General features: G+C 39.1%; 1 protein-coding gene across 5 annotated transcripts in view; it reads left to right on the top strand.

The window, feature by feature from the left end:
- PALLD (palladin, cytoskeletal associated protein) overlaps nucleotides 1-18,560 on the top strand; it is a 2,901,248-nt gene that overhangs the window by 2,881,808 nt on the left and 880 nt on the right. For 4 of the 5 annotated variants that reach the window (XM_044062575.1, XM_044062576.1, XM_044062578.1 and 1 more), the window contains one exon: nucleotides 17,291-18,560. This exon is cut by the window's right edge and continues 880 nt beyond it. In XM_044062575.1, the coding sequence (XP_043918510.1) occupies nucleotides 17,291-17,463 (173 nt within the window). In that variant the 3' untranslated portion in view covers nucleotides 17,464-18,560. The remainder of the gene's footprint in view (nucleotides 1-17,290) is intronic. The other variant, XM_044062577.1, reaches the window with a different exon arrangement.

Raw genomic sequence — 18,560 nt, 5'->3', positions numbered from 1 at the left:
TTCAGTTTCTATCCGTATTGCCATATGATCTGAAAACCCTGTTTATACTGCTTCTTCTATTACTATATTTATACTTTTAGAGACTACAAAATAGTCAATCTCTGACTTAACATTTCCTCTCCTATACGTACTTGTATTTATTTTCCCTAAAAGCAAATTTCCACATTTCACAATCTTTCTCATAATTTTTTATCTGAGCTATACTTTTCCTTGTGTCCATATTAAATTACAATTTAAATCACCTGTAGTTATAATATCCATATTAACTGTGATATAGTCAAATATTTCTTTGAGCAATTGTTCTCTCTCTTATATAATACATGCGCATATACTGCTATAAGTCTATATACTTTACCTTGCAAGCTTAAATCCATTACAAGTAATCATTCTAAAGTGCAATACTGAAATTCCTGTATTGTATAATATTGTTATCCCTTAACAGGTTTCTTCCCCAAAATTCCAAATTAAACCCCTCTCCATATTCTCTGTTTGTAATCTTTCTTCCTTTGTTAAACCTCTGACATCTTCTAATACTATAATATCTACCTCACATTTATTACACCAATCTTTCTTACTAAATTTTTTATACTATTCACATTAAATGCCAGATTTCTAAGATTATTTGCTTCTCTCCTCTGTAATCCGTATAAAGTTGTGTATATTGTTAACCATTTCCTTTCTTTTTAGCTTTTAATCATGAATTTGGAATTTTTCTTTTCATATCCTTTACCCTTTTTCCACTAGAGGTTTTCTTTTTAACCACTTTCTAATCAATTTCCCTCTCACTACTAACATCTGATTCAATTTCTGATTCACAGTCTTTACTTTCCTTTGTTTCATTCTAGTGTTTCATTATTAAATGCTGTTACACATTCAGTCTGTTTTTCTTATTGTAATTTTGATTCATTACTCTGTTCATTTTCACTTATATCGTCTTACACACTTAGCCTTTTATTCTTTTTTTTTCAGAATCTGCCCCTGAATGCCTTGTTTGTTTACAATAACATTTCATTTCACATCGTCTTACATCATGCCTATATCCCACACATACAAATCATATCTTTTTCTCACAACTACTCACAAAATTATCTTCTTTCCAATGTCTTACAATAGCTCTATTTCTTCTATATTAATCATACTAGGAATGTGAATGATTTTGTCATTCTCTATTTCCAATAACATTGCAATCCCAACTCCCAGTCTATAATCCCTTGTTATCCAAAACTTTTGAAATACTTTTAACTTCCTTACAAGATTTTTGCAGTAAATTATCTTTAATAGTCCCTCTTTCAGTCTCTCTTCTGAATTATATGTTTACTTTCTTTTGTGTTTAGTGGTAAAAAGCCTTAATATAGCTGTTCCATGGATATATATCTTTTTTCATAATTTCCTAGAAAAGTCTTTAGTCCTATATCTGTTTAAACTGTCATAATATGTCTCTTCTTTTATTAATACAAATGCTCCTACCTCTTGAGCTTTTATTCCTACTGGAACAATTACCATGTCACATATCTTCTATCTCTCTAATTCCTTCTCTTCTTTAGCTTGCATGCCAGCTACAAATGCCTGTCTTCCTGAATCCTCTATTCTCCTATTTTCTCATTATTGTTCTTTCTTCTCCTTCACATCACAGCTTCAGCAAATGACTTTCTCTCTAATTCTTCCAGCTCTCCCTTTTAAATCCTTCCCATATCTTCTCCCCACAACAAATACTTTCTGCTCTCTGGATCATTTTCTTCAGTTAAATTCACCAGTGAATCATCCCACATGCTTCCCGATTGGAGGGCTGTAACCATAATTCCTTCTTTTGATCACTCATCTACAGTTGAACTACAAAATGACTCCTTTTGAAATATGTCTTGCAAATCCAACAAAATCTCTTCTGCTCTCCTGTCCACATCAGTTTCGAACACTTTTAGACAGCTGGCATTCACCTCAGCTTCCCACTGTCCCTCTGCCATGTTGCACCATTCTCCCAACCACCACTGCACTGGGAACAGAGCACACACACATACACACTCTTTAGACTAACAGACATCGAGTGTGGTAAGGAGTGCCCTGGTGCTGTGGCCAAGTTTCCTGTAAAGAGTGTGAATACACTTCAAGTCTATCCTGAAAACTGGCCACAAGCCTAGTAGTACTAACTTGGTCACAAAACATAATTACTTAAATAAGTAAAATAGACAAGCAAAGATACAATTATTTAAAATAAACAAACAAGCAAAAATAATAGTCATTGTGGCAAGTATTTAAAACAAACTTTAGTAATTATTAAATAAATAAATACTGCAAATGATGCAGTATACAAATAAATTATTTCACGCAACCTCTTCTTCAGGTCATTAAAACATGTAAAGAATAAAACCTCACTTAATATAATTTCAGGATCTATTTTTTTTCCAGTCACAATTAACTTCCTTAACTGACTTACTTTATCTTCACTCTTTTACGTTCCACTGAGTTTTAATCTCACATGTAGGGATTAAGAGACAAATTTATGGAATAAGGAAGTAGCCTGATAATGCAGGTTAGAAACTGATTTTGTATTATTCTAAAACCGATCTTGTGCTATCTTGTAGACACAGAAGCAACCAGTGCAGAAGAAACTGCAGTATTTATGGTATTAACAGGCCTTACATGTAGCTTCATTTATTGACTCAATCTTAAGCCTCTGATAGCAAGTACTGCAGACAGGATTTAAGCACTGTGGACTCAGCAAAAAAGAAGGAAAGGAGATGAGAAATTAAATTAAATGAGATGTCCAGGAATACCCAAGAAAAGCATGTTCTTTTGAGTGAAATTTTTGTCTCTTTCTAAGATACTATTTTGTCTACATAATGGTGACAATTGTACTGGCTCTTATCCCTTCGGAATGCATCAGAGGAACAGGATGAAGACAAATTCATGGAAATAGTGTATCTCGTAGCGACTGTGGATGTGGTCATTGCTCATTCACTTGTCTACTAAAGAAAGCTATCCAGAATAATTTGCCTCACCCATCTCAATTCCTACTGCCAATAAAAGCATTGATTATATCGCATGGGTAGGATTGGTACAGAAATTCTCTCCAATATTTTTTCTTGTAATTACTGCTCAATAGCAAAGAAAAATGGCAAACTTTACCTTCAAAGGTGTAACCATGTATATATTATGTTTATCAATACATTTTTTTTATTGTCTTCTGAATGGGATTCCACAGTTCCTTCTAGCCAGATTCTCAGCACTTTGAAGTTATTTAGTAGTGCCTTGGTCACTTCTGTCATTTGGAATGGAAAGGCTCATTTCATAAAACCTATGCCTATAGTTGTCATCCATGACCCATTTTTTGTTAATCTTTAAACTTTCTCCACTATCACTGCAGTGGTTATATCTTTTTAAGTGAGGCATCCAAAACTGTATTTAACACTGAAGGTTCGATCTCATCATACCTCTGTAAACTAAGAGAAGTTATCTCCTTCTCTGTAGAGTATCCCTGGAAATACAGTTCAGGGCTGTTTGTGGTAATTATATCATTAAACTGGCAAGAGTAGTTAAGACATGTATCATTCACCACTTTATTACCTATTTTCTTAATGATAGTCATTTTATGTCTTCCAGTAGAAGTCATTCCCCAACATCAAAAACAGAAGCTGTAAATCTATTGAGTCTTTGGGAAATTCACAGCCATTTTACTCTGAAGTTTCAGAGTGAGGAAACCTGATGGTAATGACAGAAGCAGTCAGCTTGTAGTTGCTAAGTGATTGCTGTATTTTCAAAAAAAATTTAATTTAAGCACTATTTTGCAACAGCAGAAAATGCTAATTTTAATTTATTTGAACCATGACAAAGACACAAAACCAGAGTGTGTGTCGCTGGAAGAAAGTTATACAAACTAAATTCAAAGATTAAAATCCAAGAACTAGAAAGCAGTACCAGCAACCAAAGTGGAAACAACAAAATATATTTTTATTGATTAAGCACTTTTCATTTGTTTGTAAAATTAGACTTCTTCAGAATCTCAACTATCTTCAGAATCTGAAGAAGTCTAATGTTATAAACAGACGAAAGTGCTTAAAAAGTAAAAATATTTTTTGTTGTTTCCACTTTGGTTGCAAGTGCTGCTTTCCAGTTCTTGGATTTTAAAGTTTGTGTTTGGTTCTTGGTTTGTAAATTCAAAGATTCCCAAAGGTAGCAGTGATATTAGCATTTGTCGTTCTAAGTAAATGCAAAAACAATTTGGAACAAGAAAGTAGGGCAAGGAAGGTGTATCCTCTATGTTCAGACTATATTATGGAAAAAAGGAAGCCCGACTAAAAAACAAAGTTGTGTCAGTATATCTACCTCTATCAGAGTATTTAACATTAGAAAAGATAAAAAAATAGTAATGGCAACTTAGACTGCTCTAGAGACATTGGTGTAGCATAGAACATAAAGATAACTGAAAATAATTACTTAAGTCAGAGTTTTAGTACAGTTTTAGTTCTCGTGGTGGCTTAATTGTCTGACTTCAAGATGATGTCCTCATATTTGGTTAAAAATTAAGGAGATGTGTGTTGAGACCAAAAACAAGGGCAAAGAGCAGGTAGCTGATTTTATGCCCCCTGAAGGTATTGATGGTAACTGTAGATATGTGATGGGTCTCCAAAAAACAAAGTAAATGGGACCAAGGAAGCAGTAAGTCAACATGTGAAAGTGATGTTTCATCTCCTACATTGCCATGTAAAGCAATGTGAAGCCTCTGGTAAGGAATATGTTGTGTTTTTTGAAGTAACAGTATGATTCCATATTGCCATTGGAACAATGAGAGGCAGATGTGTGAAATGAATGGTGGAGTTAAGGGGCCAAGTTGTTTATACTGAACAAAAGGTAGTTAACTTGGAAGCTAAAGCAAAAGGTACAGTCTGAGTCTGAGTGGGATTCCTAAAGGACAGAAGGTTTTGACTGTCTTGTATTTGTGAAGAGCAAGAAGATGTGATGGACAAGTTGCTCAGACACAATGCTGAAGACAGATAAGCATATTAACTGCTGTCAACAAGAGATGATGGAATTTATGGTTGTCCAGAGGTAATTTTAGTGTAGCCTTTGAGCATTTATGAAATGGAGTAGACTCTTCTCAGATGTTCATCATGTTTCACTGTTGCAGTCATTACAATTGGGTTATCCTGCTGGCAGGCTACCCACAGTCGGCCCGAGTTCCAAAGTCTAGGTCCGGCGTCGGTTGCTGTCGCCTCCTCCCTGACGTCAGTGCGCCAGGGGTATAAAAGATGCAGCCAATGTCATTTTCTTCAGTCTTTCTTGCCGCGCGGCACCCGAAGCAAAAGCAGTTTGCAAGTGCCGGTCGGCCGACTCCTGAGATTTTCAAATTCGAATTTCAGATCTGAAGTCTTCATTAAAGCTAAGTACCCCATTGGGGAAACTTTTTTCTTGCTCGAGACCGATGTCAGAAAAAGTTAATAACTGTATTTCTTGTGGGAAGCAAATACCTCATAAGGATTTTCATTCTTACTGTATTCCTTGCCTAGGCCTTGACCACGATGTTGCTAGTTGCCGGTTTTGTGCTAGATTTAACCAACGCACTATTAAGCGTCGGTACGATTTTGTATTTCATTATTTTGGCAGAAGATTTAACTATATAATGTCATCGGAGCAATTGACTGCCAGAGTTTATAAAAAGCGCAAAGAAAAGGACAGGCACCCGAGGTCCAAAACTGACGACGAGGCTTCTGCAAGGCCTGTCACCAGTTCGCCGGTTCTCAGTGAGGGGCTTTTGCAGCCCCTGATGCCCGCTACCTCAGAGCCACAGGCCGCTTCCGACTCCCACGTGGAGCCGACTAGGCCAATGGAAACTCAAGGTATTGGACGCTCAGAAACTATTCCCTCAGATGGGTCCGGAGCCGCTGAGCAGGCATCAGCTTCTGAGGGTGTTTTCAGGCCTACACAGTTATATGTAAAACCAACTTCAGCTTCAAAGGCAAAGACTAAAGCACCTCTAAAGACAAAGAAACAAGTACTACATTCTCCTGGACAGGCCTCCATGCCTAAAAAACAGATGCTTAAAATGGTCGAAGACCTAATTACTTTGATCAGGGGTTCCCATCCCCCCTGATAAGAGGCCTAGGCAAGAGATACAATATGCATCTTCAGATCAGGTTTCCATTTCCTCTGATTCCTCTTCTGACCAGGAATTTTCTCTTCCTCCCTATGAGGATTCTGATGCTAAAGAATCTATTCCTTCAGCCTCTCCTCCTGAGGATTATTCTTTTGGGGAAAACCTGCATACTATGAGGGAGCATTTCCACTGGGAGAGCCAAGATTACTCAGAATCCAAGAAAAGGCTCAGAGACTTTCTTTTATTACCTCAGCACAGGCCTCTTGCTATTCCTCCTGTTTTAGACCTTGTAGATGATGTATTTTCAGAATCAGGACTGTCTCCTGACTCTTTGCCACCAGCTCCTGTTAAGCCAGATAGATACTACAGGGTTCCTGATTCACATAAATTTCTTTATAAAAACCTTGCTGCAGACCCAGAAACTATCTTTCAGGGTCCCAAAGGGGTCAAGGCATCCACTGCAAAAAACCCTACACCCTCTGATTCAAGGGCCCTGGACAGATGGGAGAAAAATTTTTATACTTCTGCTACCTTGGCTGTAAGAGCTTTAAATTGTCAATTTTATATGCTTAAATATCAGCAACATCTAATGTCACTGCTTAAACAAAAAATGTTGACAAATTCAGAATGTGCTGAAAACAAAGAAATGCAGGATTTATTGCATGCTGCTGAACAAGTATGACAGCATACTTTGCAATGTGGTTTTGATTCTCTAGAGGCCTCCTGCAGGGCCGCTGTTACAGGTTCTGTCATTAGGAGACATGCTTGGTTAAAAGAATAGAATCTGCCCGATCATGTTAAAGCAAAATTATTAGATGCTCCATTACAACATAATACCTTGTTTGGTGTTAAAGCAGAAGAGGTTTTGAAGAAAATGGAGGACAAAGCTAAATCTATGCAAACAGTCAAGGATTTCTTACAGGTACAGCCTCCCAGATTTAGCAGGAACTGGCCTGCAAAGAATTGCTCCTTTCCAGTGTCAGACAGGCCACAAAGAGGTAGACACAGACGCTCTAGAGGCAGATCACAGCCCCAAGGCTCATACAGGCCTAAACAATGGGCTGCTTCAACCTCCAAAAGCGTAGAAGAAAAATCACAGCCATACAGGAAGCAGTCTCAATGACTTTCCCCTGCCAGCACCAAGCACTTATCTTCTGGCAGCTCCCTTGGGGGGAAAACTAGCACTTTTTGCTCAAAATTGGCACATGATCACTCAGGACAAATGGGTCTTAAATATCGTATCCCAGGGCTACAGATTCCATTTTCACACCCTGCCAAGGCCAAACAGTATGCCAGACCTGACACGCAATCAATGGGCAGTGGCACAAAAACAAGTTTCATCCCTCATGGACATGAGGGTCATTCAGCAAGTACCACAGCAAGAACAGGGATGAGTATTTTACTCAAGGCTATTCTTGGTGCCCAGAAAGGACAAAACCCTGGAGACCAATACTGGACCTGTCTATCCTGAACACATTCCTGGACATTCCAAAATTCAAGATGTTAACTCTGCAGCAGTTTCTGCCCATGCTGGGCAAGAAGGCTTGGCTTGTGACTTTAGACCTAAAAGAGGCATACCTGCATGACCCAATCAGACAATCGTGCAGAAGATACCTCAGATTTATAGCTGGCTCAATGCATTACCAATTCTCTGCACAGCCCTTTGGCTTATCTACTGCGGCCAGAGTCTTCACAAAGTGCCTGGCACCAGTAATTGCTTTTTGCAGACAAAGAGGAATTCAGATATGTCCTTACTTGGATGACTGCCTTATTCAAGCAGAGAACAAGGACACTCTACTACAGCATCTGGCATTTGTAAAAACATTACTAGCAGGCCTAGGGTACACAATAAACGAAAAGAAATCAAAACTTGTACCCTCTCAAGAGATAATATTCCTGGGTGCAAGCTTAAATACAACTACCCAGATGGCTTATCTCACGCCAGACAAACACAGACAACTGACTACTTGCTTCAAAATGTTGGCAACAAAGACCCAGTTATCTGGAAGAAAAATTCTGCAGGCTTTGGGCTTCATGGCATCCTGCATTCTGCTAATTCCATATGCAAGACTGCATATGAGGAAACTTCAATGGTATCTAAAAAGTGTTTGGACTCAACATTGCCACAGCCTGTAAACAATAATTACCCTCATTCCCTGCCTGCAATAGGAATTTCAATGGTGGGCAAAAGCCTGTCACCACAACACGGGACAGACATTCACCTTGCCCACAGCCAGGCAGACATTGACAACAGATGCATCAGATTATGCCTGGGGGGCACATATGGCAGGAAGATGTATTCAGGGCACATGGTCCACAAGTCAAATGCATCTACATATCAATCAAAAAGAGATGCTAGCAGTTCAAAATGCCCTGACAGCCTTCAAGGATCTACTTCATCCAGGACAACTACTGATAAAGACGGACAATACCACAGTCATGTGGTACATAAACAAGCAAGGGGGCACACATTCCTACCCCCTCTGCAGACTAGCCATGAACTTGTGGGACACAGCATTGACTTATCATGTACATCTGCAAGTACAATTCCTGCCAGGAAGGATAAATACTCTGGCAGACGAACTAAGCAGAAACCTAATGGATCCCCACGAGTGAAAATTGGATTCACAAGTCTTCAGCATGATAACGAGGAACTGGGGATGCCCCAACATAGACCTTTTTGCCTCTCCTCACAATTGCCAACTACAAAGATTCTGCACAAGAACTTATCACAAGCAAGCATGGAAAGTGGATGCTCTTTCTTTCAGCTGGAAAAACCTAACAGTATATGCCTTTCCTCCTTTGCCTCTCCTCCCCAAGGTACTCCTCAAGGTCAGACAAGAGAAGCCAAAAATGATTCTGATTGCCCCAGACTGGTCCCGCCAGCACTGGTACCCAATCCTAAAGAGGTTGTCCCAATGCCCAGCTTGGACACTACCTCAAATTCCTCACTTATTGAATCAACAAGACAGTCAGATACTGCACAGCCAACTCAGGACCCTAAATCTGGCAGCATGGCGGATAATGTAGCCATTCGAGACACACCTCTTTCTAAACCAGTTATGGATGTTATTTTGGAGGCCAGGAGGCCTAGCACCAGAAAATCGTATGCAGAAAAATGGAAGAGATTCTGTGCTTGCAACCAGGCACAAGGTTTTGACAAGGTTGTTCCAAATATTCCTCAGATTTTGCAATACTTAACTGAGATGCTGGATAAAGGGCTTTTCTTTTCATCCATTAAAATTCATGCCTCTGCCATTTCAGCTCATTACAACACAGAACCACCTATTTTTTCTCGTCCATTAATAAGGCAGTACCTCAGAGGGGCCAAAAACATAAGACCCCCTAGACTGCTTTTATGGGGTAAAAGTTTCTTCCTGCTGTTGTGCACCAATACCTGCATGGGACCTCAACTATGTCTTGGAAAAACTTACACTTCCTCCCATTGAGCCAGCCTCTGCAGCTGATATAAAATTCTTATCCTGGAAAACAGCTCTGCTCCTAGCAATAACCTCCGCTAGACGAGTCTGAGTTACAGGCACTCATGGCTGTGGAACCTTTTATCATTTTCTATCCTGACAGGGTTTCTCTGAGGACAAACCCTACATTCATGCCGTAGTGACCAGTGTGGCCCTTAACCAAACAATTCAACTGCCTACCTTTTACCCAAACCCATAGAATAAGGGTGAGAGACTTCTGCATTCTTTGGACATTCACAGACAGCTACGCTTCTACTTGGACAGAACCAAAGCTTTCAGAAAGACTGAACAACTTCTAGTAGCATATGCTGCAGGATCACAAGGAAAGCCTATCTCAAAGCAGACTATTTCAAAGTGGATAAGCCACTGCATTCATTTCTGCTATTCACAGCATGGCAAATCAGTGCCTAAGGGCATTATACCACATTCCACCAGAGCAGCAGCCACTTCAGCAGCCTTCCTCAGAGGAGTACTAACCAAAGACATCTTAGAGGCTGCAACTTGGAGTTCAGTGCATACTTTTACAAAGCACTATCACTTACCTTTCTATTCTAAATCCAGGGAAGGCTTTGCCACCGCAGTTCTGCAGAGCCTGATAGCCTCTCCCAATCCTATTTAGCACCAGCCTCCCAACGTTAGCTTTGGGATTCAACCCAGTTGTAATGACTGCAACAGTGAAACACGATGAACATAGTACAGTTGTCTACCTACCATAAATGTAGATGTTCGAGTGTATTCACTGTTACAGTCCAGGTTACCCTCACTCCATCCCCCTTTTCCTTGCTGGGACTTATCTGTACTTTTCTGTTCTATACAACCTATGTGGTGTATTTGCTTGTAGATGAAAGAAAAGTTGTTTTTTGGTTATGCATGCTTTTAGGCATTAGTGAGTCTACCATTTTAGGGGCACCTGACATCTGGGGCAAGAAAAACTGAAGAAAATGGCGTCGGCTGCATCTTTTATACCCCTGGTGCACTGACGTCAGGGCGGAGGCGACAGCAACCGACGCCGGACCTAGACTTTGGAACTCGGACCGACTGCAGGTAGCCTGCCAGCAGGATAACCCAATTTTAATGACTGCAACAGTGAATACACTCGAACATCTACATTTATGGTAGGTACACAACTGTACTTTGTGATGACTGGGGAAGTGGATTGTGGTGCAATACAGGTTAGTAATGTTGAATCATGATTTCTCGATGGCTACTTTTTATAAGATTTTTGCCCCTGTGCCTGGAAACCATCAAGTTGCCTCTCAGTGAGATATTAACCAATCTAGGTGTGTGTGTGTGGGGGCATGATCCATGCAACCATGAATGTGCATTGTGCTGTCAATGGCCGACATCCCTGCAATGAGAGGTTTTCTTTATTTTAGCCTAACCCTGCCCATAGTGGTAGCAAGAGCACTTCAGTCACTGCAAGGGCCATCTGTGTCCCCTTGTCTGTTCATGTATGGTCCAACATGGGCTACCATCACTGGCTTGGGTAGCTATGGCCTACATAACACAGCGGACAGCTCCTGTAGTGTTGGCAGCAATGACTTCAGTTCAGATTATTGCACTCAGTGGTCATTAAAGAGCTTTTTCCTTATAAGGATGCAAATGTGCACCTTTACTGACTCAGCAGTTAATGCTCTTCAGGACTTGTCTCCAACTGGGAGCTATATGCTTGAGGAATTCTTGGTGCAGGAGCTGGGAGAAAGTAATGCGTGCTCTGAAATTGGTGAAGTGAGTGAGGAAAGAGAAAAAAGGAGGATCACAAAGAAGGTGGTACTGGGGTTACATGTTCTTTGGGGCAATCACACTGAGACGAAAACACTACCTGGGCTGCATGAAGGGATGTGGAGTGTGAAGGTGCTGAAGTATTCGCCAAGTTTCTCAAATCTGAGATTGAGAAAGAAACCAAAGCATGCTTTTAACATGTGATTGATTTTGGGCAAAGGCAGGAGACTGGAATGTTTTCTGGTATTATACATATAAAACGGCTCCCAGCTCTATTGGCATAGTTAAAATTCAATGGTCGAGTCTGTGCAGAGCCATCGTGACTCAAACATTGCTGTATTTTAGAGTAAGGCACTACAAACAAATAAGCAAAACAAAAATAGATAGCTATGTTATGCTAAGAATACATGGCACTGTACATATTTTGTTATTAAAATGTATTTAGGCAATAAGCATAAAGTTTAAAGGTGCTTATGCTACTGTATCGAGTACAAGACTAATATGACTGACTGCCGTTATTTGAACATAATAGCATGTTTGCAAATGAATTATGACCATTTAAAGTAATGCAACATGTACAGGAATGAGTTGATGTTTCTGTGGAAAATTGTTTAGACAAAAGGCATGCAATTTAAAGATGTCATGGTATTGTATGTAGTGCATTTAAAACTGCATGAGTATGTGGCTGTACATGTGCTTTTGACAAATGTTTACATCTACTTTTTAAACTTAACTATTGTGTGATATTATTCATGAAAGCTACTTTCCTGTAGATTAAGGTGTATACAACATATTACTCAATTCATGAATACTTGCCTGGTAAAAGTGCACTTTTCTCAAACTGTGCAGATGTTTTAAATGGGTTTGCTTAACTGGAGGGGGGTTAGTATTTTCAATTTTTTTTTTAAATATATTAAGGGAATGTTATGATGTTTTAATGACTATAACTGTTTTGTGCAAGGGTCACATGAGTATTAATTTGGAAAGCTAAATTATCAGGTTAATATGTTAGGGACTTCTTTTAAGATTTTCATTGCTTTATACTAAATTGTTGTTCCAGTGGACCATTTATATTCTAATCAACAATCCCACCAATTTAGTAAGACATGAATTAATGTCATACCCTGACCTAGTTACCAAAAGGGTCAATGAGACCAGACCAGGAGTGTACTTATGATGTACTTATGATTGCCCATCCAGTCATCCAGATTACACCTAAAAAGGGTGATAAGTCTACGTTGCCTTACCTGTTATAGAAGTCTATCCTGTGAAAGAGGTATTCTCTTTGAAAAATGTTTAGCCCACCAACAGGTCCTATTTATGCTTCAGTGACAGTCTAAGTCTCTTGAGCAGGTGCTTTAGGCAGTATTAGTTTTGTGGATGTTTAGGGGGTTACATAGGACCAGATGTTTTGAGATTGTGCAGGCAAAGCATGGATCTCATCTCAGTGGTTGGTAGGAAATGGAAAAGAGTCAGATCACTTTAAGGTGGTTGAGTATCTCAAGGAGGACAAGCCCTTGATTGTTTTTGGTAAGAAAATGTCATGATCTACTGAGTTGGATAATATGCCTTGCTGAGTACATACCATTATATTCTGTTATTGGTCTGATAAGGGAGGAATGGGTGGTCTGGCTACATAAAAGGATTTCCTAACAACTGTGGTCAAAGGACAGTTCATTTGTTAATGAAGGTGCTCAAGTCCCTAATGTCCAAATAACCTTTTAGGGAGATGTCACCTTTGTGATAGGAGCAGGAGTACCCAGATTTGCCAAAAAACACAATGCTACCTAATGGCATTTAGTCTGAGGCTGTGGTCCAAGCACTACTTTTTAGCATGAGTTAGGCCTTCCTGGAGACTATGTAGGAATCTGGGGTTCTTATGGCAGTTCTAAGTTTGCAATCATTGGCATACTTCATCAGCTGCAGGCCTATGGTGTCTGCTGTAGCATCAAAGAAGTGGACACCAAAGAGGAGTGGCCCCAGGACCAATCACTGAGAGGCACTCTTCTCTTTGAGAGTGTGCCTGCAGTACTAACGCACTGGATTCTGTCAGTGAGCTAGTTTGCTATTCAGCAGGTGACATATGGATTTATATTTAATTGGATTAGCTCAGTCTGTCAGTGATATCCAAGTATCGAGTGGTATTGAAGGCTTTGACCAAGTCCAGATATGCTGTAGGAACCAATTTATGTAAGTCTGATGTCTTAGTGACTTGTTCAGAAACATCCACCATATTCAAGAGGTTGGATCTGCCTTTAACAAACTCATATTTTGGGGGGTCCAGGTTTTAAAGACTGCATCTGCCCTTATTTATAAAGTCTATTAGGATATACTCCATTGCCTTACAGGTGAGGCTGGTGAGGCTGCTATGTTTGTAGCCACTCAGGTCAGTCATGGGTCCCTGTTTGTGGAGTGGGATAAGTACAGCAACCCTTCATATTTCTGGCATGGATCTAATAGAGAGGCTGAGACTGAATAGCTGTAAGAAACAGTCAGCCAGGCAATGTTTAGTTCTAACAAGAAGACAGCCTTGCATATTGTCAGGGCCCATGGACCTTGTGATTTTGCCTTAGAGAGAACACTTAGGACTTGCTCAGGGGTGATTTAAGGATTGTCATAGGCATGATAATTTATGCAGAGTAATTCATAGGAGACCGAAGGTAAAGTCTGAGTCAGATTTGTCCACTAATATGTTGGCAGTATCCTAAGGGAGTGAATATGGGCTGCTATTTTCTATTAACTCAGAGCATTGCTGGTTATTATTCATTAGGCTTCTGATATAACTGAAGAATGTGTTGTGGCTATCCTTAGCATAGGTAGCAATTTGTAATTGGTACTGGCTGTTGGATGATTTGATTTTGTTTCTAAGTTCTATGTTGATCATTTTGAGCTCTTCTATAGCTGATGTATAAAGGTTTGCTTTTATGGGGTAGAAGTTTCTTCCTGCTGTTGTACAGTTTGTTGATAATAGGATTCAACCAAATGGATTTGTTCTTAAATTTGGCACTATATTTATGTCTTATGGGGTCCAAGGTCTCAAGGTGGATGTAGAATTTATTTGTGAAAATTGCAGTGTGTGAGGCAGTGTCAGATAAAACAAGGAGGGTATTTGAATTTCATCATGTTATCAGTTAGCTAGAGTAGACTGCCTTAAAGCAGTTTCTAAAGACAGAGGGTTTTGAGGTGATTCAGGTTTCACACCTAGGCAAAATGTTACTGGACAATGGTCAGATTTGTCCAGTGATTTGGGAATGGAGAACCAGGTCTAATACTTTTGAGCCCCTAGTTATGATTCCAGTTTTAGCTCCTTGTTATGATACCAGTTTAATAGCCTTGTGTGTTTCACTGCCTATAAAACAGTGGGGGTGGGGCTAAAAACTATGAACTGTACTTAACTAGTATAACTACATACATATACTGCCACAGAAATAGTTAGATGTGTACAAACTTGGATGTAAACAGAAAACAGTGCTACCTTGTTTGCTGATAACAAATGCACTTTACACAAGCTGCAAATAGTCATTATGTAGAATGGATTTGGTGACCTTACCCGTCTGGTTAAAAAAAAAAAAAAAAAAAAAAAAAAAAGAGTTCATCTCTTAGAATGAGTCATTGCTTGTGAGTATTTGTCAGAGAGTTTGTTATGTTATAGAGTATTGTGTATAGTATATAGGTGTTTGCAAACCTGGCAATATAGTAGTTATGAAGATGTCTGCCATATTTTGTAGATACTGTAAAAGTTTTATGTAGACTGCTAAGATGTTAATATTATAAAAGGCACTAGCTGAAATGACAGTTCATCTCTTGGAATGGTCCATTATTTGTTGGGAAAATGTATTCTAAAAGACTGATGCAGTTTAAGAATGGATGCTTGGTATGTTACAAATGATTATGGTTTTAAGTAAGTTGGATATAAATTGTGCACAATTAGATAGTAATAATTTTATGTCACTTCTGGTGCTGTTTTTGTGATGCATCAGGTGTGGGTAGGAGGTATGATTCATTGGCAGGTTGTACAACGTTATACTGTACCGGGGTAGTGAATCTTTTGAGCTTAAGATTCATACTTGCTACGAGCGGCTTTGGGAAAAACATGGCTCTCTCTCTTTTTTATGTCATAAATGTTGCTATTGAACATTTCAGGTATAAATATGTCTTTATTTATAGGATGGTAAAATTTGTTTTTATTATGGTACAAAATGTTTTCTTTTTGGTAGTTATGTTGAAGTTTTTATATGGAAGCACTGCTAATAGAAGTTCAGTGGAAGGACGTTGGAGGGTTGTGATACGCTGTCTTGGTGTTGGTGATTGATGGTCCTGTACTGAGGATAAAAACTAAGAAATGTAAAGACTTACCTATAGCAGCATTTTGAGCCCCTAGTTAAGATACTAGTTAATAGTCTTGTCAGGGACATACCTCTCAACTATCCAGATTTTCGCAGAATATCCTGATTTTTGCTTTTGTTCCTCATAAAATCTGTGGGTGTCTGGCAAATCACTAAGGACTGAAGTCTATAAATAACGGCAGGCATCTAAGTTTCAGACTTCATATCCTACAGAAAAGGTATTCTAAAATAAATTATGTTATTCTAGCAACTTTCTAAGTTTAGAAACAGCAACACTTAAAATCTGTCCCTGATTTTTGGCATTTGTCCCTCCATTATTTGTGGCTTTCTCTAGATTTCTTGTACTAAGAGGTTGAGAGGTATGGAGAGTAGCTAAAACTAGTTAAGAGTTAAGTGTTAAATTTTATTGGGAAAGATGTAAAAGTTGATAGCATCTGTGATGTGAAGACTGAAAATATAGGGTCTAGTTGGAGTGAGTCTGGAGCGTGTATGGCAAAATGGTAAAGCACCACAGTATCAAGGTGAATTGCTCAGAAAAATTATGCATATTATCATGACAGTTGTACAAGTATGTACTGGAGTCTTTAAAGCTAGACGGTTAATTAATATTGGTGACATGCATCTTTTTTCAGTTTTATGTAATTGGTGGGATAGCTTAAGGGAGAAGAAGGAAGAATATAAGTGAGCAGTAACAGTGTGTAGCTAATAAAAATATTGTCATTATGTGTCAGAAGATGTCAATAAGATGAAGGAAAGTTATGATGCTAATGTAAGTACAGATTGCCCCAGCACTGGCTAATGACATGATCTTGTCAGATTTATTAATAGCCTCATTATAAATCTTTTTTTTTTTTTGCTTTGTCACCAACCCTTTCCAATTTCTCCACTACCTTCACCAAAACGGACTATTCATCCCATTAGGGATGAGAGCATAGGCATCTCCAGCTAGCTGAGAGACCTACAATCCCGTTGCTGTTGCCGGAAGTGCCTAAAGTGTCTAATCAGTCCATTTGTATCCCCTACGGTGAGAGCTGGGTGATAGCTTGCAAAACAACTTTTGGTCCATTGGAGGTCCCCCTTGTGACAGCTCCCTTGAACTCCACTAAGTGCAGCCTGATACAGGAAGTATGCCTTCATCTGCTGACTTCTCCATCAGTGCACTTGCACAAAAGCAGCTTTTGCTTCACATGCTCTTGGTGTGTGGGTGCAACACTGAGTACTCCCTCTAGGTGTCACCCAAGTGAAGAGCCACAGGCACATCCTCCTCTTCAGGATGGGTGAGTCAGCGGTAGCAGACATTTAATCCCATCCTCCCCACTCCATCATTCATAGTGCCCAAGTCACTAGTCAAACTTAAGTCATCTAGGTATAGTTCAGTCTTATCCCTCTATGCTTCAGTGCTGTAGCAGTTATATGCATGGTTTATTCAGTCATTGGCTTAGTTCATGCAAAAGTTGAGTTTGTTCTAATCAATAAACCTTTGTTTCAAAGAAAAGCATATTCAGTATGGTGTCATGGAAATGACTTAGTCAAGAAAGGAGCGTTAGCACTTGTATAAGTAACAATGCATGGAAAGCATTTTCATTGTGACGATGTCACGTTAATCTTTTCATTCTTCTTTTTTTTTATCCCTCCCTCCATTTGTCTGCCTAAAGCACATTGGCCCCAACAGCCTTCAATCAACAAACCCAAGAAGGTACGCCCTTCAGCTAGCCGCTATGCAGCACTTTCTGACCAAGGACTAGATATTAAGGCAGCATTTGTGCCAGAAGCAAACCCTGTTCATCTGATACCGCACCATGAGCTAGTAGAAAGCGATGACCTGTAGATGCAATGCCGTACGCATTTCTTTCAATTGGAAACATGTTGAATGTTTGCCTTAACAGGCATGACTCAAGTGTCACTTCACCAGTCAATAAATGTTCAAAAGACCACGATCTCCAAATAGAACACTTAAAAAAAAAAACACATTACTATCAATGGTGAAATTATATATTATTTGTTCTGAATTACAGTTAAAAAATGGCACAAGGAGTTCACCATGACTGTACCCATTGTACAAACGTACTTTTACCAGCCAATTTGTAATTTGTAACAAGTATTTTGCTACACAGTAGCTACAGTCATTATGAATACATACAAAAGACTTCTAACCAAATTATTATTTTTTTTATTTTTTATTATGTTATCACACGATATCATCAAGTGCCTTCGATGATGAAATTGTAGTTTATACCCGTAAAAAGGACAAGCAGTGCAAATGAAGAGGGTTGATCTTTCTGAAGTAGAAAAATGGTACGTTTGTATACCTTGTTTCTTTGTACTTTGTGTTCTGGGAGGTGCAGTACGAATGTGCAACACTTACGAAACATAGAAGAAGAAGAAGAAGAAGAAGAAAGGGGTGCCTACGTAAACAGCATATTAAGATGTCATCCTGCAGAATTCTAAAAAGTACAAGAATAAATTATCCACTGACTGTTATGGGGCCCTTTGGAAGCTACATTTTAATATAAAAACAGAAGGGGCACGATGTGTAAAAATGAAAGAAAGCTGTGTTCACTGATAATTAATATTTCAATTATCCCTTTATACTTGAAAATTACACACTAAATATTCAAACTCATAACACAGTTGAAAGCAAAGGCTTCATCGAAATATTCCTTTTGTAGAACCCCTGAAAATCAAACATTGTTGTCTTTAGTAAAAAGGCTGGGCCTTTCATGGTTGGTTAGCTGATGTTTAATGCAATAAATCTTAAAAAAAAAAATCTGAAACTTTGTAGGCCCCCACAGTTTGACTGCCAGATGTAAAGTGATTGTAGAGCGATGTGGTAAATACGTTACAGAGAGCCTGTTGAGCAGATTTTGGTAGCTAGTAGTCAGGATGATTAGAGTGTGAGTGATAACTGAAGGAACATACCAAGTG

Source organism: Protopterus annectens, chromosome 2.part1 (genome assembly GCF_019279795.1).
Source record: "Protopterus annectens isolate FY-2018-M chromosome 2.part1, PAN1.0, whole genome shotgun sequence".
Classification (NCBI taxonomy): Eukaryota; Metazoa; Chordata; order Ceratodontiformes; family Protopteridae; genus Protopterus; species Protopterus annectens.
This window is presented reverse-complemented; position numbering and strand designations above follow the sequence as displayed.